General features: G+C 44.4%; 1 protein-coding gene across 4 annotated transcripts in view; it reads right to left on the reverse strand.

The window, feature by feature from the left end:
* The window catches only part of ACSL1 (acyl-CoA synthetase long chain family member 1), a 60,155-nt gene extending 39,649 nt beyond the window's left edge, over positions 1–20,506 (reverse strand). The window contains exons 1-6 of one of the 4 annotated variants that reach the window (XM_075930290.1): positions 20,359–20,494; positions 16,420–16,505; positions 7,174–7,402; positions 4,548–4,662; positions 4,085–4,149; positions 1,499–1,600 (exon numbers count right to left, since the gene is read on the reverse strand). In XM_075930290.1, coding sequence (XP_075786405.1) covers positions 1,499–1,600; positions 4,085–4,149; positions 4,548–4,662; positions 7,174–7,368 — 477 coding nt within the window. In that variant the 5' untranslated portion in view covers positions 7,369–7,402; positions 16,420–16,505; positions 20,359–20,494. Of the gene's footprint in view, positions 1–1,498; positions 1,601–4,084; positions 4,150–4,547; positions 4,663–7,173; positions 7,403–16,419; positions 16,506–19,529; positions 19,651–20,358 lie in introns of those variants that run through there. The other 3 variants (XM_075930288.1, XM_075930291.1, XM_075930289.1) reach the window with 3 other exon arrangements.
* Positions 20,507–23,728: the final 3,222 nt, after the last annotated feature.

Here is a 23,728-nt window from a genome sequence, read left to right on the forward strand (position 1 = left end):
TTCTTGTCTTAACCAGTCTTCTCTGATACCAGGAGTGGGCAATAATTTTTAAAAGGGGGCCATTTCAGAAATTTATGAAGTGGCCCCAAGTCACCTCAGGCAGAAGGGGCGGAGCCAGGAGATCTCATACTCCCCTGCCCAGACCTAATTGGCCTGGGACTGGGGAAGTATGTGATGTCTTTGTCCCCAGCCTCTAGAGAGACTTGCCAGTTGTTTTTAGAAGAGATTGTGACTCCCTCTAGATGCCACAGCAGGGGGAAGACTTTGTTCACTCCCCCTGCCCTGCCTGCTCTCTACCTCCTCCCTGCCAGGGTATGAAGTTCTCCATCTACCAGCTGCACATTCTCCTTTGGATGAGGACCTGAGCTTGTTTTCAGCTAATCTGAAGGCAAAGTCCAAGATACTGCATTTGAGAGAACAGATTCTACACAGAAATGGCAGGTATTCATTAAGATTATAATCTGTGATATTGCAGCATGAACTGACACTTGTGTACGTCACAGCATTTAGTGTTTGCCTATGAGAAGACAGCAATTCCCCAGATATGCTAAAATAGGTTTCAAGACATTAGCGAGCACAAATATGGCATACAGTTTTGTATACACCAGTTTCTAAGAGTCTTAGATATTAATTCACGTTCAAATGAAATACCCAGATTTAGAGGGCAACCCAGATTTAGAGGGCAACAAACTAGCAATGAGGAATAGGTCTCCTATCTGAAGTGTTTAATGGAAGAGGGGGCAACATGTTAGGCCCACTGGGATTCTCTACACCTTTTGAAGTTATCCCTTCCTTCTGGAAGGGTCTCTGGAAAGAACCTGTGTCAATGGATGTGTCAGGAGGAGTAACTACTACACAGTAGCTACCAAGCATGGTTTTCCTAAGGATAGCTGCCACATGTATATTTGTAAGCCTATGCCAGTAGTTTTCAATGGATTGTGACCTGGGAATGTCAGGCACTGGGTCTTGCTGCTGCAGGATGATCAGTGGGGATGCTAACAAGACTTCCTGCCTGTCCTGCACTCCAGAAGCAGGCCCAGCTCCTAGGGGAGAAAAGGGACAAGAAGAGGATACAGGGCTCTGTGCACTAGCTCTGCACTCCCACTGGCTGGGACTCTGCTGCTGGCTGCTTTTGGAATGCAGCATGTTCTGCAGTGCCAGGACAGGCAGGAAGCCTGCCTTAGCACCCCAGCTGCACCGCTGAGTGGGAGCCACTCGAGATCAGCCGCTCCTGCTTCAGCCCTGACCCTCACCCAAAGCTCTCATCTTCAGTCCCCACCCTGGAGCTTACACTCTTGTCAAATTATGTTGGGCCACAGGCATCATAGTTTTCTTCAACTGGATCAGGAGAACACATTTGAAAGCCACTGGCTTATAGGATAGTACCCTGCTACCTTCAATATATTTCCTGTACTAAGATTAGTGCACTGTCCAATATTTTCAGACTTTGAATGGATCAGTTTATTTTAAGTCACTAACATGTTCTTCCTTTAGTTACCTCAGGTCTATTTTGTGCAAAGATTCCTATGTACTGGTCCGGGGTTGGCTTGTAGCCTCTGTGGAGTAGTGCTGAACCCACATACTCTGCTCTCTCTGATACCTGAAACAGAAAGCCAACTAAAGTTAACACCAACTCCTCAGAACACATTTCAAATCCATTAGTTTTACACTATGTATCGGGATTTTAAATGCAAGGAAAGATTCCACTGGCTTTTATTTTTGGATGTTTCCATGACTTAGTCATTTCAATACTCATCTTATTTTAGGTCAAATCACTGGAGGAAGTTGACTACTGTAGTTGGACTGTAGAGAACAGCAGAGTGGTTAACAGTCATTCATGTCAAGACACTATTCTGAGGGCTCTCCATTTGATACAACTAGATACATCTGCAGTATACCTAAGGAATGAAATACTGGAATGGATTTCAACTTCTAAATTCTACTTGATTCAGCCATGCAGCGTGCATGTCATCCACCTGGTTCACTATTCAAATTGGCACTGAAGAATACAAAATATCATACTTGAAAACTGTGTGCCCCAATAACTCAAAGCTATTTAAGCCTGTTTTTCTGTTCTAGTGTCATGCCCACAGCCAATTTGGAGTTGCCATCCTTTCATCTAGAACCAGAATACTACACAAGCAAGTATACACTATGTGATTACATACAGCACATGAGACAGAGCCACTAGCCTATAGTGCGAAGATTTTTTTTTTTTTTTTTAAAAACAGGAAAGACTTCAATGGGCTCTTTCTTGAAGGAGAGAGAGTTTTCTCCAACTGAAAATTCTAGCAGCCAGGACTATTTTAGAGAGCAGCAGTACACACTAGGAAAGTCTTATTACAAGTTTGGAGCGTGATAAAATCAACTGGAGAGGCAAGAACCACTCAGTTCTAGCCTCATGGCGCTGCTCCTAGTTTTTAGAACTGTAGTCAGAAACGGACTCCTGTTCAAAAAGATTTACATTACATTAGGGCCAGTTCCCAACTGCTGTAGATGTCAAAAGCTGTTAAGTCATGTGCTTCTTGTGTTCTGCACATTTTCCCAACAATACTACACACTTGTTCTTTCTGGAGTGCCTCAAAAGCTTTGAAGTTTAAATCCAGGGTTTTCCCCATGTGGCATTAATCATGTTTGCAACAGCTAGACCAGTAGTTCTTAATCAGCAGGCAGCTTGCAGCCCAATCAGCACACAATTGCAGACATGCAACAGCCTCAGGGGCCATAATTATATTATATGGGCCACATCCACACAAAGCTGCATGTGGGGCCCACAATGGTAAGCTGGTTGAAAACCACTGAGCTTGACCAACAGGGAAAAAGGCTGTCTAAGCAGCACCTGGAAGATTCTTCCTTTTAAATGAGTCAGTGGTATGGGCTAGATCTCTCAGGAACAGTCTTGAAGTGATTAACTCAAAGATGGGCTCTTACCATTTGTGGAATAGGTTGAGGTACCCCATCAGTATCGAGGACTGTTCAGTCAGGTGTGCAGTCAGAAAAAGCACAGGCTTCTATGAAATGTTTTTCATGCCATTCCCTCTTTTACAGTAGCTCATTTCTCCCTCCACCCTGCCATGTGGCTAAAAGCAGTTTGTCCCTCCCTGCACAGTATCAAAAGACAGCAAGCCCCACTGACAACTCAGCCTCCTCCTGTCCCCAGGACACAGTGTAGTCAGGGAGGAATAAGGCCTAAACACACTGTGCACTAGGGCCCAGTGAATGCAACAGAGGAAGCAGCAAATGGGGCCAGAGTGGTGGCTCAGCAAGGGAGGGTGCCAAGCCTCTCCTAAGCAGCAGTCAGGTGGTGTCCTACACACCCCCAAGCCCCTGCTGAGTGGTTGCTATGGAGCCTGCAGGTTCAAGACGTGAACAAGGTAGAAATTGGTTCCTCCCTCCTTCCCCCGCCCCCCCCTCCCCCCCGCCTCACCACTCTGGAGCTTAGCTGAGGGGCAGAGAGGCTCCAGTGTGCCAGCACTGTATGGGACCGTGGCATATATAGGGCTTACATCCTCCTCACCAGTGCTGAGTATTACTGTCACAGACTGGCTCTCTGCATAGCACTGGGAGTGTGACATGCTCTGTAAGGGGAAAAACATGGAGGAGCAATGGAGCTGGGGAAGGCAAAGAGGCAAAAGCAGAGAGGACCACATAAAAAGGGCTGACTGGTGTACAGCAGAGATGACATGTAATTGGCTGCTCCCCACACCTCACCAACCATTGCCACTCACAGCATGCAGCCAGTGCTAGCTAGAAGTGGGATAAGTCCTGCTGGATGCGAGCTGGCTTGCAGTGGGGGGCTGTGCTGATGGATCAGCAGGGAAAAGTCCAGCTCTATATGCTGCATTTATTCATCCATTTAAGAAAGTTAGGGCACCTGTGGAAAGGCTTAAATAAGGGACTGTCCCTTTGAAAACAGAAATCTACTCCTTGCAATATTTTTCACAGAGTCAGGGCAATGTGAATGTGCGAGTACTTGAAAAAGCTGAAAAGTCTTAAGATTTTACATCACTGGTATTTTACTATGATCATGCCAAGAGAGAAAGCCAAATTTGTTTTAAGATCAAGAACTAGAGTGGCTACTTACCTCTTTGTAAGAGATCCATTCATATGGCTGATTTGGTTTTCTAACACCCAAACAGGGACCATTATCTTGGGAGAAAAGAGTGTCAGTTATTCCAGTTTGTTCAGGCTATAACTGTTGTCTCCCTTTCAATTATTTGAAACTTTAGCTGTTCAGTTCAGATAATGCCTAACCCTGATGGGAGACAGTCTAATAGAAGCCAAAACCTACATTTGTTCCCATTCGGCTGAATGGAGTGTGCTCTAGGTTGGACTTTTCTTGCACAGCCCTGCTTCACATCAGACCAGTCAGTTTTGTTTTCTGGATGTCTGAAGCATTACCTTTGTCTTCCTAGTATGCTAGAGCATTAGTTGTCTACTAAACAAGATACAAGCTGATCCTGAAGCCTCCTCTGTCTCAGACCCCAGAAATTCTTAATGAAGAGACAGTTTTGTTTTTTTATGAACAGTAAACAAAAGAGACTTACTTGACACCTCCAAGCCTCTTTGGAAGATTTCATAGACTGTTCTCACATTGTCATAGTAATATGTCAACAGCTCATCACTGTGAAGCAGGGATGATCTTCGAGCATGCTCGCCACCCTAAAAAAGTTGTATATATGTTTATAGATTGGGAGAATAATAGGACATATTGGAAGCAGGAATAACATGAAGCGTCTGGTGGCTAGTTTGAGCCCAAAGAGGTTTCAAAAGAGAATAACGAGTTATGAAATCCAGAAAGATCTTCTCACGAGCCCCACCAGTTCTGAGCACAACTCTTGGACACCTTAAACATCCACATTTAAAATTCTTGCCCTAAAGTCCTTCAAAGCTTGGCACCTTTCACCAGATACTTCCCCTCCCCCCCAAATCTAGAAAAACAGGACTGCCTGCAACTTAGTCAGAAATCCAATAAACAACAACATTACAGCAAACAGGCTAGCCTTGTGTCTTCCCATTAATAGAAGACAACCCCCCCACCCCCAACAGATCCCCTTTTATTATGATCAACCTTGCCTGAAGCTAGTAGTGCAAGTGGCAATCCTTATAATCTTCAGAAGGGTAGCCAAGTTTGTTGAGTTTTTCCAGTTACAGACTATGAATAGTCTAGCAGCACCTTAAAGGCTAACAAAGCACGTAGATGGTATCATGAGCTTTCGTAGGTGGGTTGTACCCATGAACACTCATGATACAATCCTTAGAATGCAACTGGAAAATATGAAGCAGTCCTCCCAATTGTTGCATGCATGGCACGGACCAATATTTGAAGGCTCAGTGGGCCGTATTTCTGGAAGAGTTATGAAATCAGACATCATTAGAGACACTAGAGGTCACTAGTGTGCTCTAGGAGCACTGTTTCTCAACTTTTTTATTTTATGAAGTACCCCCAGTACCTACAGTTTTCAGACTTTTTTCTACCATTGCAACACATTTGTTTAAACAACTTAATCGTAGCCAGGCAGGCAATGAAATATTTGAATGTAAAGAGTACAAAAATAATAAAGCACTGTAAAACTAAACAAAAATTCAGTTCTCCAAATTCCAGTTGTGTTGATATACCCCGCCCCCGGTCTTCTCTTGAGTACCCCTAAGGGTACTCATACCACTAGTTGAGAAACACTGCCCTAGAGAGTTGATCTAGATTTATATAAAGTGCTACAAAAGGCAACTTCATAGCATAATCCACATTGTCATTTGAAAAGATTCCTTTACTGCCCAGTCCTCAAGAGTTTTTGGGCATTCAGATTCTAATGTGGAATTCTGCATGTACTTAAGCAAGGTGCATGGCTATCAAGCTGATCGTTATTATTGTTCAGATAGCCTCCAAATATAGATAAAAGGTCAGTCTAGGTTTGACTAGGCAATATCAAGTGTGCCTGGATCATCTGCAGGCACAATTAAGGGAGTAGTTATCAATGGACAATACTCCTGAGATGAAACTTACAGCTAGGATAGTGCAGTATCAGTCATGCACTTTTAGAATTGCATAAAATGCTTTCCATTCAGCTATACATAAAAAGTATGACTAAATGTAGTAAGATTTCTGTATTGCAAATAGGATCAGAGTGTCAGGGTCAAGCTCTTATAGTAGTAACTAGCTGGAAAGGAGTAATCAAAATGAATTCTTTCTGAAGAGAAATGGACCGGGGCTCAGTGTCTTTACTTAAAAAGGCAGAGCAGAATGCTAGTGTCTAATCCAGACTTTGAGCACTAAGGTTGCCAAATTCTAGCTACTTTAACACCTGCAATACAGTGACTGTTCTTTAGAGGCAGAATATCTGTGCAAGAAGTTCCTGATTTTTATGCTAGACTGAAAGATTAGTTTAGTCTAAATATAACCTAAATCCTGGGTTAAGCAAAGCTATGGAGAGGATTGCTATGTGTTGTGATCACTAGAGCTGTACATGGATACCAAATTCGTATCCACATCTTCAGAAGTGTACTATGGACACCCGCATTCACATCTGTGGCTATAAAGCAGACATCTGCATATTTGCAGGGCTCTAGTGATCACTAGGGTTCAAAGAAGCCCAGAACCCCTTGTATGATGATCAACCTTTTAAAAAAAAAAAAAAAAAAAAGACAGTTTAAACTACCAAAAATAAGGTGCAAGTTTAAAGAGGACTAGCCTATCTCTTGCTGAAAGCCAATAAAAAGCCTAACAAACAGCAGGCATATTCAAGTGTTTGATCTCTATACTTATGTAGCCACTAACCTGGAGAAGAGACTACTGCAACAAAATCTTAATGTCCAAGAATACTAACTATGTATATGGACATAGTTACCCAGTGGTTAAGGAAGAAAAGTGGTTTCATGTTTATTGGTTCTGACAAAGCTTGTGCTAATCATTAAGCCAAACTACAAGGGAAATAATTCTTAGACTGAAGCCTAATAGCAATCAAGGAACTCAAGATATTCTACCAAGAGTGAGAAGAACTCAAACCTACAGAAATTGCCTAATGTAAAAGTTTTATTCTTGCCCCTTACTCCCATACACAAAGAGAGCAGGTGTAGATAGATGCATCACTAGCCATCTTGTGGGGTTACACACTGTAGTACCTCAAGTTTTAAACAATGCCTGCTCTAAGCATGGCTAGACAGAAGTGTGCTTACCTCTACTTCCACAGATTGCATGGCTAGGTCGCATGGTGGTTTCAGAGCTTTGGGTCTTGTGGCATACCAGTATGTTGTAAGAGCTGCAAATGCTCCAAATCCCATCAATGTATTTGTTGGAAGAGTGCGCATATATTGTCTGACATCATCAAGTTCTGGCATTCGCAGATGTCTGAACAATTCATGTGCTTGCATTGTGGTTGGTTGCGGTTGTTCCTTATGCAGATGTCTGTTATAGGAGAAACAGTTTTATATATGACAATTCCTTTCAACTTGCCCTATGTGCCCCCAACAGGTGGGATAACATTTTGTCCTACAACTTTTTGTTCTCTGCACTGTTTCAGATAGACAACTATTAGTGAATATGAATTCTGGATAACAAAAGGACCAGTTTATTAAATAAAAGTAGATGGATCAGAGCTTTAAAATACTCTAATTCTAAGCCAATTGCTGGCACATGCTACACTGTAACCAAACTATTACTATCTCAAGGGAAAGTTACTTATAGTAGACTGTGCCTGTGTCACATATGAAATAGCTATGTTTTAAAACTGCTTCATCAACATTTGGAATCTAACCTGAGGATTAGAAGCCTAATCAGACCTTTGCTTTGTTTTTTGCCTACATTTGAACACTATGCTTTCAAGTGCCAAAACGAGAGTGGCCAAGCCCCTTAAGTCCTTGGTAACACAACAGCAGCAGCATTTTCCACCTTGCAAGTCCAGCTAGTTAAGCTTTTAGGCTGAACTTTCCACAGCTAATTGAAGTGAGCTGTCGTCACAACTGACCTATGAAGAGCCACCAGATATGTTAGAGGCATCCCATTTCCCATTATGACAGAGTATATTTGTTCACACAGCAAAACAAACTGACATTTCAAGAAGTTTTACGTAGTCGAGCAAGGCAAGTGAATAAGCGTAGGAAATTGATTTTTATCTGCTGCTTATATACAGAAAAATGCACTGGAGAGTCTTTTTTGCTCTCTGCCATCAAATACTAATGACAGACTGCAGTAGGAACAGACTACAGAGATGGGAGGGGAAAAGTACTGCTGTCAGCTCAGCTGCTGCTTTCCTCTCAGCCAAGGTCTCTCAGGCCATAGTCACATGCTGAGACCAACAGCTCCTGCCCACTAGGCTAAAGGTAACTAGCAGACAAGCCATACTTGACTGAGGGGAGGGAGGGCAGGCCAATGGCAAGCAAGTCTGGAGTCACACCACTGCACAAAAGGGCGACTGGCAAGAACACAATGTCAGACTCAAGTGGCAGGGACATTCATAAGTGCCTGTTTCCAGCTCATGCCCCCTATCGCAAGAGAGTCACAACAGGCTTTTTAAAGAAAAATTTAGTGGATATTTTGATGTTATACCAAGCAAGTTCTGTTTTCAGAAGCTGGTAGAGTTAATTACCTAGATGCTTAAAGCTGTTCACAACATTCACTAAAGTTAAGTTAGAACAAAGCAAAACTACACAAAGGATGCTAGTCAGAGTTGTGTGCTACCAAGATGTGCTTCCCTTTAACATTAAGGTGTTCTTACTACAGAATGGTCCCAATTTACAGTCTGTTGAAATCTTTGTACTGCAATGAGGTACCCAGCTAGGCACAGGCAGCTGCCTAGCTCACAAGAGGTCCACAAGTGTTTGAATAAGAATTAGATCGCCAGAGATTGCAAAAAGCCATAGAAAATTTAGCATTTCACAATACCAATTAAGAGGATGGAGAAGAATGGTCTTGAGATGAGGACACTGGACCAGGGCTCAGGAATTGACCTGACTTAGGCTAAGTGACTTTCTCTATCTCCTCATCTGTAAAGAAAGATATGCCTTCTTCTCAGTCTTGTTCTGTTAGTAAGACAATTCTATACTCAGAATTTCTGGCCTAACATGGCTGCTCTGTTACAGCCTTTAGGTCAGCATTTCTTGTTCCTACAGTCTCCTTCATGGAGACAAGGGAGAGAAAGTATGGAGTAGCAGCCCTTTCCTCTCCCTGTTACTCCTAGGTGTCCTGCCTTAATATTGGCTGCTGGGGAAGCCAGCAAGGATTGGATCCTGCCTCCCGCTGCAGACAACTGGGGCACAGTGCTGGAGGAGCAGGCACTATGAGTTCCCCAACTTCCCAGGCTTTGGGATTGGACAAGTGGGGTAGCAGGCTCTGGCTGAGGGGCTTCAAGCGCCAGCCCTGGGTTCCAGCTATGCAATAGCCAGACCCAGTAGTGGGGCTTCTAGCTCCATCCCCCTTGCTGCCTCCCATTCTGCACATAATTTATCCCGTGGAATGAAGCAAGTCTGCTATGAAATGTGATACTTGTATGTTTATTAATATTGATTTTCACAGTAGATTTGCTAGCTAACAATAAGTTACAACGATTTGGATGTGTATACAATGATTTGGATGTGTTTACATGCATATTTATTTCCCCACAATGCTAATGCAATATTTTAGAAAAAAGTCTAAGCAGCCACCAACAAACATTGGTGACCACACTGAGGCCACCAAAAAGTTGTCTTGAGAATCCCCACTCTAGGTGCTATTTAGGTACAGAGATACAGATTAAAGATTTTTTTTTTTGTATTCTTGAGAGAATTTCTGGAAACATCTAACTTATTCATTCATCTCACTGATGGAGTAAGTCAGAATAGTTGATGAAGTACTATCGTTGCTTTAAGTTCTGCTCTCCAGTTTTGTGCAGCATTAAAAACTTAAAATGTTAGAGATGGGAAATAATTCTGACCACCCTTGATCTAAAGTAACAGCTGAAAACAGTAATGAAAGTTCCATAAATAAAGCCCTCAACTTAGAAACCTGAATTTAGATAGCAAGCCCTACTACAGAATGTGCCTTACTGCTAGTTTTTTCTAGCTTCATAGTACTTTTCTCCTACAGGGCATTAGTCTTTCCTCCTACATAGGTGCCACACTTGAAGAGTTAAACACTAGTTTAAAGTGCAGTAATTATTGTTGCATTGTGCTTATTCTACAGGGTTAGGGTTGAGCAGCTTTTGGTCTTAAAATAGCAAGATGTGTCCTACATGTATTCTAATACATCGATGACAGATTTTGCTTAGGTGCTGGTCTTCAGGGATTGACTAATTGGTGAAGAATGTGCATATGTATAGCCTATTCACATACAGGACTTATAGTGTAGTCAAGGAGTTAAAGGGGGAGAATTAGGAGTAAGGAAGCCCAAGCTTTACTTAATTATAAAAGCCACGCTGGGGGCCGAAAATGCCATCATGGCCCCTTTAAGAGCCACATGTCCCAAGCAGGCTTTCGTGGGGAACCCAGCCGCCGCAGGAGAAGAGGTGCCGGTATGCCTGAGGCGAATGCAATTCATTTAAGTTATGCAGGGAAAAACAGGTGCCAGTACGCTGTCCTGGGGCATACCGTCACAAAAGAAGCACTGGTTATGTGTCTTGAGGCATGTATAGATGTGCACCACCAGTAGAAACACATGCTGCCAGTTCCAGGTGCTCAGCTAATCAGCTGGGTGGCATTTGAAACTTCCTACTGAAATGTCTCCCTCCCCCAACTCATGTAGATGGATTCCTTATTTCTTGATCCTTTTCTTCTATGAAAACTTTAAACACCCTTAGAGTAGCATAAAGTAGCCAGTAAGAAATGTTTACTATAGCCTAGCCTACATTAGCAGCTAGTCTTGCAGTGGGTTTTTAGCAGGAAGAAAAAAAAGTTAGACCTTCTCATTTTACTCTTTGAAAGCTACTCAGTAATAGGAATGTGTAGTCAACTATCCGATTAACTCAGGAGTGGAAAACATGTTACAGATGAAGAGCCAAAGTAGTTCCGGATACAGCTGAGTTGTTGCACAAAACAGACAAACACTGCCCCTTTCAGAGCCACGAACCAGATGTGGGAGCCACAATTTCTTCTTTGAAGAGCTGCATGTGGCTTGAGAGCCACGGGTTGGCCACCCCTAGATTAACAATAATTTAGGCTTATTGGTTAACCTTGTAGATGATATGCATCCCCCGCCTTGCTACTTCTTATAGACGCTATATCTACGCTACAGGCTGTTTTTTTCCCCCCAAAAAAGGTCACTTACATTCACACTTTAATTGCGTTTTCAGAAAAAACTTGAAAGAACAGAGGGGTTTTTCTGACATAGGTAAACCTCTTTCTACGAGGAAGAAGCCTTTTTCTGAAAGAGCTTTTTTGATGCACTTTAGCAGTCTAGATGCTCTTTCAGAAGAAGTTTTTTCAGAAGAGCTCTTCCAGAGAAATTTCTTCCAAAAGAAGCCTGCATCTATATGTAGCCAGAGGCAGCAAAGTGGGGAGCAGGAGCCAGTGCTGGGGGGGGGAGCTAGCTCCAGTGCTGCCTGTCACTCCTCCACCCACCTGCTGTTGCCTCTGAGGCAGCAGCAGGGGAGGAGGGAAGCTGCCACAAAGAAAGTTTCTGTACACAGTGGCCTCAAGCTCCCTGTGGACAGAGGCTGTTCTGCATCCCACAGAGCAGCATCTGCCTGTGGCAGGCCCAGGCTTGCCACAGGCAGAGTGTGCTTCATGGCAGCAACCCCTGTCTGTGGGGGGAGGTCTGAGCTCCCCACAGAGAGGCTGGTCTCTGATAGCAAGATCCCCACGGACTGGCAGGAAGCTGGTCTCCAAAGAGAGCTGATTTTTAAACTGGCTCCTCTAGTGGACTGGCTCCAGACAGCCACCCAGCACTTCCGCCTCTGATGAAGAGGCAGCAGTAAGGAGTGACAAGGGACTCCCTGGCCCCACCCCTGAGGACTACTGAATAGTTATGTAACATAAGAATTCATGCAGTTACACCACTATTCAGTTAACCGATATCCAACATCCCTACTCAGTAATCTACCTACCTTGAGGCAAACAGCATCAGTTTGCAAACACTGACAGAGCTGACTTTCCATTTGTGAAAGAGTCCTCCTTAGCTCTTCATAACAATTCTGTTAAAAGCTTATACCACTGAGGTAAAGAAAGCTCCTTTCTGACTCAACTAATGAGCAGTGTCCAAGACTGAGATTTACAGCAAAGACTATCTTTTGAGGCAGCAAGCCGAATTGGCAAGATATTGCCATTCTTTGCTCCTCCCACTCATGGGGTACAATGATCCATTTACAGAGGGCTAAAAGCTCCTCTATTGTCTATCAGTAACCAGACATTGTTAGAGTGCAACGAACAAGAACAGGAGAGCAGCAGCCAGCTTCTCTATTGCTTACAGAAAAAACACAAGATCCAATAGCTACTCTTCCTCTCCTCCCAAATGCTATGGTTACTTTACAGAGACTAAAGAGATTACAGTGCACCATTGAAGACGTGCCACTATAGCACTGCTAGTGCAAACACTCAGCCAATGGGAGCTCTCCTACTGACATTTACTCTATCCCTATCAGCAGATGCTATGCTGGCAGAAGTTCTTCCCCAGATAGTGCGCTGCATACACTGACCTAAGCACCAGTATAACTGATGTTGCTTGAGGGGCACCTGAGCAACCTACTTGTACCAGTGTAAGTTGTCATGTGTACACAGCTAAGCATTTACATTTACCAAGACAGCTAGCACAGGGGTTGCCAGAGAGTACCTTGTGCTAAAGGGCGATTCACTGACTAGGACAGTATTTCCCAAAGTGTGGTCCATGGACCAGTACCAGTCCTTTGGAAAAAAATACTGGTCCTTAGAAAAATTATCACACATGATCCTATTAACCCATGTGACAGGGTAGCTGCACCTCACACCGCTGAGCACGGCAGTACAGCCCTCTTGGGAGAGAGCCCACTGTCCTGGCATCTCTGCCAGGCATGCTCCCGGGCAGCAGGGCTAGATCCAGCAGGCACTAGGACCCAGGGAGAAAGCCAGGAACCATGTGCACCAATGCAGAACGCCTGGCACTGGATGCAGCTAGGGGGAGCTGGCGCTGGCCAACAGAGCAGCCGGGATTGGGGCCAGGGGAACAACCCGCCAGGCAGGTAGGACCAGCAACAATTTGCAGAGTCATCGTTTGCTTAATGAATATGCAAATAAATGTTCAGTCCTCCAAAAGCTTGTGAATGGGTTTACTGGTCCCCAGTGTCAAAAAGATTAGGGACCACTGGATTAGTACAATGGAAACTTGCTCTAGTATTATTGGCCATTGCTACCTCTTACAAATTGAGTGACATCTGCTCCATGCCCCCAGAGGATCCCTGTGCAAGTGCAAGACTTACTAACTCATGAATAGAAAGGTAGCATGAAAATAAAGAGTTTCAAATTCCAGAAAAGGGCAGTCTGTTTTTCTGATTGAAAGTATGTGAACATCCCCACAGGTAGGTCAAAACCCAGGAGTGTTATAGTTACCATAGAAGTCCTCAGTTTAGCGCACTCTTATACTGCGCCAAATGCCACATCAAACATGTTAGACTGAAAAGTAACCAAACAGAATTCAGATAAGATTGCTATGATATGGGGCCACAGACCCCATATCATAGGCTGAATTTCTAAATGGGTTCTGCACCTTTATGGTTCTGCAAATGAAGAAAGGGTAGAAAAGCCTTTGTGCTAAATGTAAGGCTCCCAGAACTAGTAATATTGCTTCTACAGCCAGATTGTTTAAGTGATACAGGTTGATACACTGTGCCTGAAAATCTGGTCTGTTGGTTTCATAGTCTTCATAACATCTATAGCCTGTCCTTGCAAAGTAAATTTGTTCTCTTTTCACTCTGCAAACCGCACACACATTGAGGATTAAACAGATTGAGCAGTCTATACAGCAGTATAATTATGAAATACATTCTAGATGGGCACTGAATTCTGCCCATAAAGCTATGGCTGCAATGCTTTCGTAAGTTCATGGGAACAGCAGCTGTACTTTATTGTAGTAGTGTCCAAAAGATAAAGCTTAGTGTCCAATTCAGCATGCTCTCAAGTCTGATAGTATAGCACTGACAGTATATGACAACTCTGCCCAAACATCTGTTGAGAGTTAAAATATTGCAGGTGAAACTGTTAGCACAACATATTAAAATAGTTAAATTTTTAACTTCTCAATCTAAATATTAAAGTATCTACTTTTGGATATCCAGAACATTTAATTGTTCTCACCTCTGCAATCATTAGGAAGTTTAGTATGAATGATTGTGCGGTTTCAGAAGTGAGGTTTAAGCCTATTAGAATTAACACAGCTACAACTTTCTTCTGAAGTAGTGTGCAGCAATACCCAAGCTTCTGTTTGCAGTATGTTCTTTCACAAAACAAAAAAACACAAGATAAATATTGTTCTGTAGAAGCCTATTGCTAGTCATACATAGAAGCACTCTTCTGACCAAAAAAAAAAGGCACTGACCAAAAAAAAAAAAAAAAAAAAAAAAAAAATTCACATTATCTTACTCATTCTGATAGTACCAGGAAAACACTGTTCAGGACCACTAGTATGCATGTAAAGGCATCATGTATATTCTGAATGATAAATGTGAGTGCAAGAATTAGCTTTTTATGCACACCTAGTCACCTACAATCTAAGAAAGAGTAAATAAAAAAGTCAAACAAGTTCAAGTTAATCATGTAACAAACTAATATTCTAGCATTTAAACTGGAGTTCTTAGAATAAAAAAAAATCACAATTCAAACAAACAGATACAAGTAGATTAATAAAAAGATCTTAATGGAAGCAAACTGGTTCATTACCCTTATTCTCATTCCCAGAATAGAAGTGCAAGAGTAAGGTCTACTAATTCCAACCATTATTTACAAGAAAACTCAATGACTTCCACGTCTCAGGGCTAAGACTATATTGCAGTTCCTTCTAAGTCACCTACAGCAAGACTGTGTCTAGACTGGCAAGTCTTTCCACAAAAGCAGTTGCTTTTGCAGAAAAACTTGCCAGCTGTCTACACTGGCCGCTTGAATTTCCGCAAGAACACTGACGATCTCATGTAAGAAATCAGTGCTTCTTGCGGAAATACTATGCTGCTCCCGTTCGGGCAAAAGTCCTTTTGTGCAAAGCTTTTGCGCAAGAGGGCCAGTGTAGACAGCTCAGATTTGTTTTGCGCAAAAAAGCCCCGATCGCGAAAATGGCAATCAGGCCTTTTTTTGCAAAAGCGCGTCTAGATTGGCATGGATGCTTTTCCACAAAGTACTTTTCCGTTAAAAGCATTTGCGGAAAATCATGCCAGTCTAGATGTAGCCCAAGTGTAAAGGTAGCTTGAGTTAAGCCAGAAGAAATCCTTGCCACAAGTCAATTGCTATTGCCTACCATATCAACCTTTTATTGTGCAAGCAGTGTGATCTAAGGAAAAAACAACTATTAGCCAAGATGATGCAACCCAGTATTCTGGGGGTCCCTAGTCTCTGTCAGATGCTGTGAGTGGAGAACAGGGGATGGATAACACAATTGCCTGGCCTGTTAATTTCCTCTATAGCACCTGGCATTGGCCATTATCAGACAACTGGATACCAGGCTAGATGGACCAATGGTCTGACCCATCATGGCCATTCTTATATTATGTGTTCTGTATGAGCTAGTAGGCTCTCTGAATTTAAGGGGAAAGGTTTGCAGGACAAGGTCATTATCTCTCCTCCATAGGCCTGCATTGAAATCTTCACAGAACAGGGCTTAAGCTATCAGAAGTGCACCCTTCTGGCCAACCACTCCCCTCGATAGAGTGTCTTGTCGCCAATAATTCTTTTGCTTTCTGGTAAGTAAAATATGAAAGTTATTTTCAGCCAGTGACAGACAAGCTACTAGTATATGTGGTTTATGAGGAAAAAACAAACAGAAAAACCCCCATACATCCGAGAGCCTTTTAAGGGGAATTTTTCCAATGAACCATAGCTTATTGTTTGAAAACAAACTGGCACCAACTGTTTAATGTAGCAAATAGGAGTATAGCCATTGGTGTTGTGAAGTGAACCAATTTTGACAGGTGAGGGTGGGTTGGAAGCAGTTGTCAAAGTCTGTAAGATCCTTCTCTTACACATCTCAGAGTTGTCGTCTAAAAGAAGTGATTGAGATAGGGCAGCAGGGCAAAAGTTTTTATTATTGTATGAATCAGGAGAATTTTCCTAAGATATGGAAACTTCTTCCATTCATAGCTGGGCATTACCACTTTTTTTTTTTAGAGATTGCATTACACGCTTGTGGGAGCTATAGCAGTTACTTACATGCAATAGATGCATTTGTTTTGACTACATTTTAGAGATACTATTGCTAGAAAAACCAGACCATGGCAGCCAGCCAGAGGTCCGCAGACCTAGATTCCCAAGCAATAGTGCTTAATTGGCCAGAATACTTACTTGTTCACTGCGAGAGGAAAATAAAGTTTCAGAAACAGAGTAATGAAGAGCTAGTAGAGCCAACCACATGCTTCACTGTAGTGTACCTATGAATAGGGACAGAAAAATCTTGATGTCCGTTATTTACCTGAATTATCCAGGCCCATCTCATATCTCCACTGAGTGTTAATCATTAAACACTCCAAGAAGTTTATGATGATACCAAGACAATTCCTTGATGCCACTGCCCCTCCCCCCCCTCCCACACACACACACACACACACTCACACTGTAAAGTTTGTCATTTTTGCAATGCTGGAAGTAGCTGCAAAGGAGACCAAGATGCTCACAATAACAGTACTCATTCCCTCAGAGCAGAGTTTTAAAAATGAACATTTCCCATTTAGTAATTCATATTTTATGATGCAGCCAGACAGGTAGACTAATAAATTTACTCTAAAGCAGGAAAGTTCACCGAAAAGGACTAGGAAGTCATCTCACTCCTTACTTTTGGAAGAACAAGTTTTGTTTTATAATAATATTAGCCTTGCTTCCAGGAAAGATAAAATGGAAGAACTTTTTGCCCTATGAAATTGATGAGCCAGATTTAACTAGTTAGTATTTTATGTCCCTAGGTTAGATGTTAGGCTAACCTAACATTTACCTGATTAACCAACTAAGCAGGATTCCCACATGGGACGCTGCTCCCAGGGAACTGATTAACCATTTCCTGGTAGATCACCACACAGTTAGGGTGATGCTTACAGGGTGACTGGCAGTCACATCCTTAATCCAACCTAACATTTATTGGTTTACAGTTGCAAAATAAATTCCAAATGTATAAATTGAACATATTTAGATTTAATTTATTCACTGCAATTGTCAAGGAAGGCTCATGTTTGTTCAGTCACGGAGCTAACAGCCTCTGTAGGCCCCTGGGCAAGATGCCAGCCCACCACACTACCCAGAGCATACCCCCCCTCCTCCCAGAGCTGCACAGCGCAGTGCTCTGGTGGGGATTTAAAGGGCCTGGGGTAGTAGCAGCAACAGCCAGGAGCCCCAAGCCTCTTTGAATCAGCCCCCAAGGCGCCTGTACCCTTTCCCCTCCATTCTTCCTTCCCTCAACTGTCTGCTCATTCTTGAGTGTATACTGTTATCAATTAACTAGTTAAGCTTTATTTCCCTGTTCTTCCCCCCCCCCCCCAAAAAAAACAACCTTGACTGGGTCCAAACATTTTCTTAATTGAGAATAAGTAAGTGCTGCTTTTCAGACAGTTGTCATGACTACTAGCTGGAAGTTGACACTTGCAAGGCTAACAGCACAGCTCCAGACAGAGCCACATTATGTGTTTAATTGGAACATTTAAAAAAGCTATTTGGACAACTGGTACTATTATTGTTTACAATGAGAGTTTTTCAAGTGTGCCTGTGTACTTGATGCACTCCTCTTGAAGCTTAAGCGTATCAGTCCAAAATTTCTTGCCAAACCACTTCAAGAGTATGCCCCCAGCCAGATAAATATATTAACATTAACTAATGTTAACTGGTTTAGAGACTGGTTTATCTTAATAGTATAAGCCAGAGGAAAGTTTTCTAGAGCCCTTTTTGAACAGTTTTCCAAACTAGGTAGATGGAAAGTAGATAGGGCTTGATAAGGCATTTAGGAATGGCTTGATAAGGCATTTAGGAATGGTTAATGTCCAAACTATCATAGAAGCCAGCCTCTGCATCTTGGACTCTACCCCCAGATATCTATGCGGCAGACACCCCTTTGGACCCAATTCTTATCCAAATATGCCTGATTACCAATAGGGTCTACTTTGAATCCTGAGATTACACAAATGTCAGGGTTCAACATGAAATCTGAAGGTATGTGGTTTGCACTTTTTTTTTTTTAAAAGAGTCATGATCCTACAGAAAGTTATCCTACATTGACCAAGCACAATAACCTTTAAAAGTTAAGCTTTGATAAGCTTTCTGAAAGTGGTAGAATATTTGAGAACTAGTGGCTTCAACTTAATCCAATCCTTTTAAGGAAGCCCTTAAAAAGCTAATTTTCCTTATTATGTATCCAAGACAGCTTTGACTGTTAAAATGAATGCTGCATAAGTTCATACACCACATGAGGCACTCAGGTTCTAGTGTTAAGTTCTTAGCTGTATTACTAAGCCATTGTAAAAGACATCTAGTTACCTATATCATGCTATTTACTTGCTTAAATTTATAACATTATTTTAGTTTGCACACAGAGGGCCCAAGAGATAAATTAACTGCAAGATGATTTAGTCAAGCCCTGAAAAGGAGTACCTAATATCACAATGTATTCTAGTCCTTTCAATGTTTAACTAGAGGTGGTCAATTTTTGATGGGGGGGCCCCCCTTCAAAGATTTGCTTAGTGATCAAGGGCCACACTTTTCTATCATACTGAAGGAGGTGGGGTGCAAAAGGAATTGCAGGGTAAGGGATTATGGCAAAGGAGGGAGTCTGAGCTGGGGCTGGAGGGAGGGGGGCTGGAAAGGGTTTGGGTGAAAACCTGGGGTAGGTGGAGATGGTGACCTATTGCTGGAATGCCAGATGCAGGCTCTGGCCAGGGGGTATTTATCTAGGCTTTTCCCAGCTAGCAGCCTAGTGGGACCTCACACAGGCTCCCAACTTCTGGGTACACATGCCTCTGCGCGAGGTGCAGGAGCAACTTCATGTGCTGCCTCTGCTCACAACACAATCATTACAAACTCTGTTGGCTGGAAATCAGGATGTGTGGCAACTAGAGGCATATGGACCTAGCAGCCAGCCGTTTTGAGTAGCCTGCAGCTGTAGCAGGCAGGTAGCCTGCCTGAGGGTCCCAAAAGGCCACAAGCCATATCTTGCCTAACCTTGTTCTAGTGTCTCTCTATACCAGGAAAAGGGAACTCTTATTACAAGGACTTGAGTGGACTACTGAGATTATAGATCTTCATCTGAAGAAGTAGGTTATGCCCACAAAAGTTCATGACACCATCTATGTTTTGTTGTCTAAGGTGCTGCTAGAAGCAGAGGTTGTTGAATTTGACAGACTTTTACTGACATGGTCACATCACTAAAAGTCTACCAACATGACAAGTTGACACTTTAGCCAACAAAATACTCCTACCCCCTGGAAGCAGGGTTCCTGTTGTCACAGCAGAGTACTCCTGCAGATACAGAACTGTTCACACTACTACTTGCGACAGCAAAAGTCTTTTTCATCCGTTGGTGGGCTTTTCTTAAAGCACCTGTGAACCACAGAATTTTGTCATTCAATTGGCAATACAGCTAGAGCGCCAGATAATAACAAGGAGTCACTTTCAGAGTGACTTCTGAGATCCCAATTTGACAGCATCACTAGGCAATTGAACATCACCAGATGTGGATCTGGATCTAGGACTCCTCCTCTTACTGAAGCTGAGCAAAACATCTTCTAGAACAGTATCTCAGCCATTGTGATACCGAGGGCCAGCTTGCGGCTAACCAGTGCCCGGGAGATTCCCAGAGACGTGGGCCTGGCCCTTACGGAGCAATACTCCTCTAGAAAAGGAGACGCAGGTCCCCTCCCACAAAGCTTGCGCTCTTTTGTTCACATAGTGCAGGTTTTTTCCTCGGGGCGTGCAAGCTCCCTGGTGCCTCTCTCCTGCAGCGATCCCGTGACGCGCAGAGCCGGTTTTCACGCTCGCCACCCGGAGACAGGAACCTGCCAGCCCAGTGGCCTCCAGCATTAGCGCATCCCCGGCACGGAAGCGGGAAGAAGGGGGCTTTCCAGCCGGCCGCTCAGCCGCAGCGAGAGGCCCCAGCCAGACTCGCAGCTGCCCAGGGAGCCGGAGTCCTGGCGGCCGGAGCCGACACAGCGCAGCGCCCTACAGGCCCAGGCGGGGCAGGAGCGGCGGTTCGCCGCAGAAAGCCAGACCCCCCCGCCCGGCCCAAACACCCCCGCGCCGCTCACTCACCGCCCGGCCTGGCCGCTCCGGCACCACTAGGAACAGCAGCACCCTCCGCGCGGACAGTGCAGCCCGGCGCCCCGCCCGCCCTATTTAAGCCGCCCACACAAGCCGCCGCCGGAGCGGCGTGGTGCGTGTGCGCCGCGCCCGCCTCCTCCGGCCACCCCCGCCCCGCAGCCGGCCGGCCGGCGCTAGGGCCCGCGGGGAGCCGAGCCGCCTCGACGCCGGGGCCCCTCCGCCTGCCGCGAGCCAATCGCGAGGCAGGGCCGGGGCCGAGGCACGTAACCGCGAGAGCGGGGCGCGCGGCCAGGGCACAACGGCCCAGGCGCCCTTCCCCGGCCCTGCCGCGCGCCCCGGCAATACCACGTGGCTCCCGCCGGCCCCGGCCTGCTCGTGCAGCTCCAGGGAAACGGCGGCGAGCGGGATGCGCGTGCCCAGCGGACGCAAAGCGCGCCCGGACCCTGTGTTCCAAGTGCGGGGGAACGGCCTGACGCGAGCTCCAGGGAACAACCCGCTGTCACTCGTCGTCAGTCCAGGCACAGACCTGTCTCCCAGCTTTCTGCTCCCCTGCAAATGTGCTTCCGCAGTGTCTCAGCTCCGCCTGGATCATCGCTAGAGCCCTGCACAGATGCATCATTTGTATCCCCATCTGTAGCTGCAAAAATGAGCCGCGGATATCCGCATTGACAGCCGCAGGTGTGGATATTTGCAAGGTTTCCCATATACAATTTGTATCTGCATCTGCATCCATATCCAGAAATATGAGCTGCAGATAAACATGGCTATAAAACACATATCTGCAGATTTGCAGGGCTCTAACCATAGCTGGGAATGTCTGTTTCTACTGCTAACTGCTCCCTGCTTTCCCTCTTATTCCTGTAACTTTTATAGATCAGTAGAATCTATGTTACCGCTAATAGTAAACAGATTAATATTTGTATAACAAACAAGCTTCCCCCGCTCAAAGGAAAATGTGTGGGAAAATAATACCAAAAATACAAAAGCAGGTCTTACTTTAAGGAGCAGAAAGGTATTCTTGAAAATCCAGTCAGATTTATACCAAAAGGAGGGAAATGGGATAGTAGGTCAAACATGGGATTAAAGACTGAAACAGTAGTGAATAATGTAATGTGCATTTTTCTACATTGTTAGATTTCACACACAAGCATCAAGTAATTAGTATATAAACAGTGGCAACTGGTGACAGAAGGGGGAGGCACCAGCACCACCTCTCCCTGCCCCTTGCTCCACCCCACCTGCTTCTTCCCAGCACTCCAGAGCTGCTAGGCCAGGAAACAGCGCTGCCTGCACCTTTCCCGGTGGTGGGCAGGTGGTGGGGGGAACAGACATGGAGCAGACTCGTGAGGAGCGTATGTGGCCCCGCGTGCATTCCCACGCCACGCATCACCTGTGTACACCAATTGTTCCCTGCCAGTGTGATTGTAAAACAACTGTAAAATCCATCATAATTTCATCTACCTCTTTAGTCAGAGTGGTTAGAAAATAAAGGCCTGGTCTTTCAAAGTACTCAATCTGTCCTCTGTGGGAGCTGAGAGCGATCAGACCATAAGGAGACACTCCACATCTCACAGATACATACACTGAAGATATCAATGAGTTTATCAGACACCTAGGTTTGTTTCTGGAGAAGTCCATAAAGTTGCCATCCTGACTTCCTGGCGATAAACATTTGCCAGTGGTTGCAGGACATGAATAGATTCCAAATTCACTTTCACAACTGCTAAACTTCATTGTCTTACAATAAGTAATCACAATGTGTTAACAGTTGTATGTAGTATGTCATTTTAAGCACTATAATCTGTCATACTGATGCACACATCACAATACAAACATACATTATGAAACTAAATTCCTTTGCCAGGAGATGCAACTCATCCCAGTGTAGAGTTACACTCTGCATGATGTAACTTTTGCCTGCTGAGTCGGTCGCCTGTAACTTTTCATTTTTCCCTTGGATGTGAAGGGCATGAATTAACTGCATTTTCTGCACAAGTCATCAGGAGGTGAGTTTCTCCTTGAAGGACTATAGATCTTGTTTCTCTTCATCTATTCAGGTATGACCCGACTGATGTTTTGTCTGGCACGATCAGCAAGCACATGCAGAGAGTACAGATATAGGAGAAGAGCTTTGAGACCATATTGGATTGTCCTGACTTGTCTCCAGTTTGTACTGTTCTTATTCACCATGTTTGGACCAGATCCTGGACCATATTCAATCCCACATGAACACTAGGAATGTGAAGTTTTTACTGGTTAAAGCTAACCTGTGGGGGCTGGAGCAGCTCCCCGCATGTCACAGGCATGGAGCTGCTCCAGCCCTGTGAGAGTTCCACTGCAGGCAGGGGCTGCTCCGGCATCCTCTCTGAAGATTGGCAACCCCACTCCTGGGCTATGTCTACACTGCCGGGCTCCTGCGCAAGAACATCTTGCACAAGGGTTCTTGTACAAGAAGTCTTGCACAAGAAAGCGTGCAAGATGTGCTTTGGTGCAAGAGCTCCCTTGGCAGGGTGGACACTTTCTTGCGCAAGAAAGCTCTGATGGCCATTTTAGCCATAGGGCTTTCTTGTGCAAGAAATCCCTGCCGAGCGTCCACACTGTCCTCCTGCACAAGAGCTCCTGCGGAAGAGGGCTTACACCTGATAAAAAAGAGTGTAGCTCTTGCACAATAAGCCCTCTCTTACCACGCCGTACTGTAAATTTCCTTGTGCAAGAGTGGGCGGGCAGTGTGGACGCTCTGCAGATTCTTGCACAAGAACAGCTGTACTTGCACAAGAAGCCACAAGTGTAGACATAGCCCTGGGGTTGACTTCGCTGCGGGCTCTGCAATATATAAAGCTTATGTAAGTTTTAGACTGCAGAGCCTGCAGCACATGTAACTGTATAACTGCTATGATTTTTAGTGGTTACACGGTTACCATTTTAACTGCATTTTTACATTCTTGTCACCATTCATCCATCTGCTGTAATATTTGAAGGAGAAAACTGTTCTGAAGCTTTGTGGCTTCTTTTGGGGGAGCTGGGAGTAGGAGGAACTAGGAACAACAGGTCTCACTCTGAATTGCTCCCATTTGCAGACTATCTAAATTAGGATGGCAGTCTGCAGGGCCAGACTCCTTCTGTTCCTCAAGGAGCAACACTTAATTTGCCATGCTGTACTCCATAAAGGGGAGCCTAGCTCCTCGTCACTGCAGCAGTTACAGTAGAGGTGCTGTATTTGGCAGTGGTGAGTTACTCAGTCAACAGCTGGGGTTTGTAAGTTTCCCTAGCCTTTACTATGCTTGACCCCATACAGCCCCTCCTGAGGGAGCCACTGTTCTCAGGACTGCCTCATGTGCCAGCCTGGTTTTGCTGCTAAGAT

Source organism: Pelodiscus sinensis, chromosome 5 (assembly GCF_049634645.1).
Source record: "Pelodiscus sinensis isolate JC-2024 chromosome 5, ASM4963464v1, whole genome shotgun sequence".
Lineage (NCBI taxonomy): Eukaryota > Metazoa > Chordata > Testudines > Trionychidae > Pelodiscus > Pelodiscus sinensis.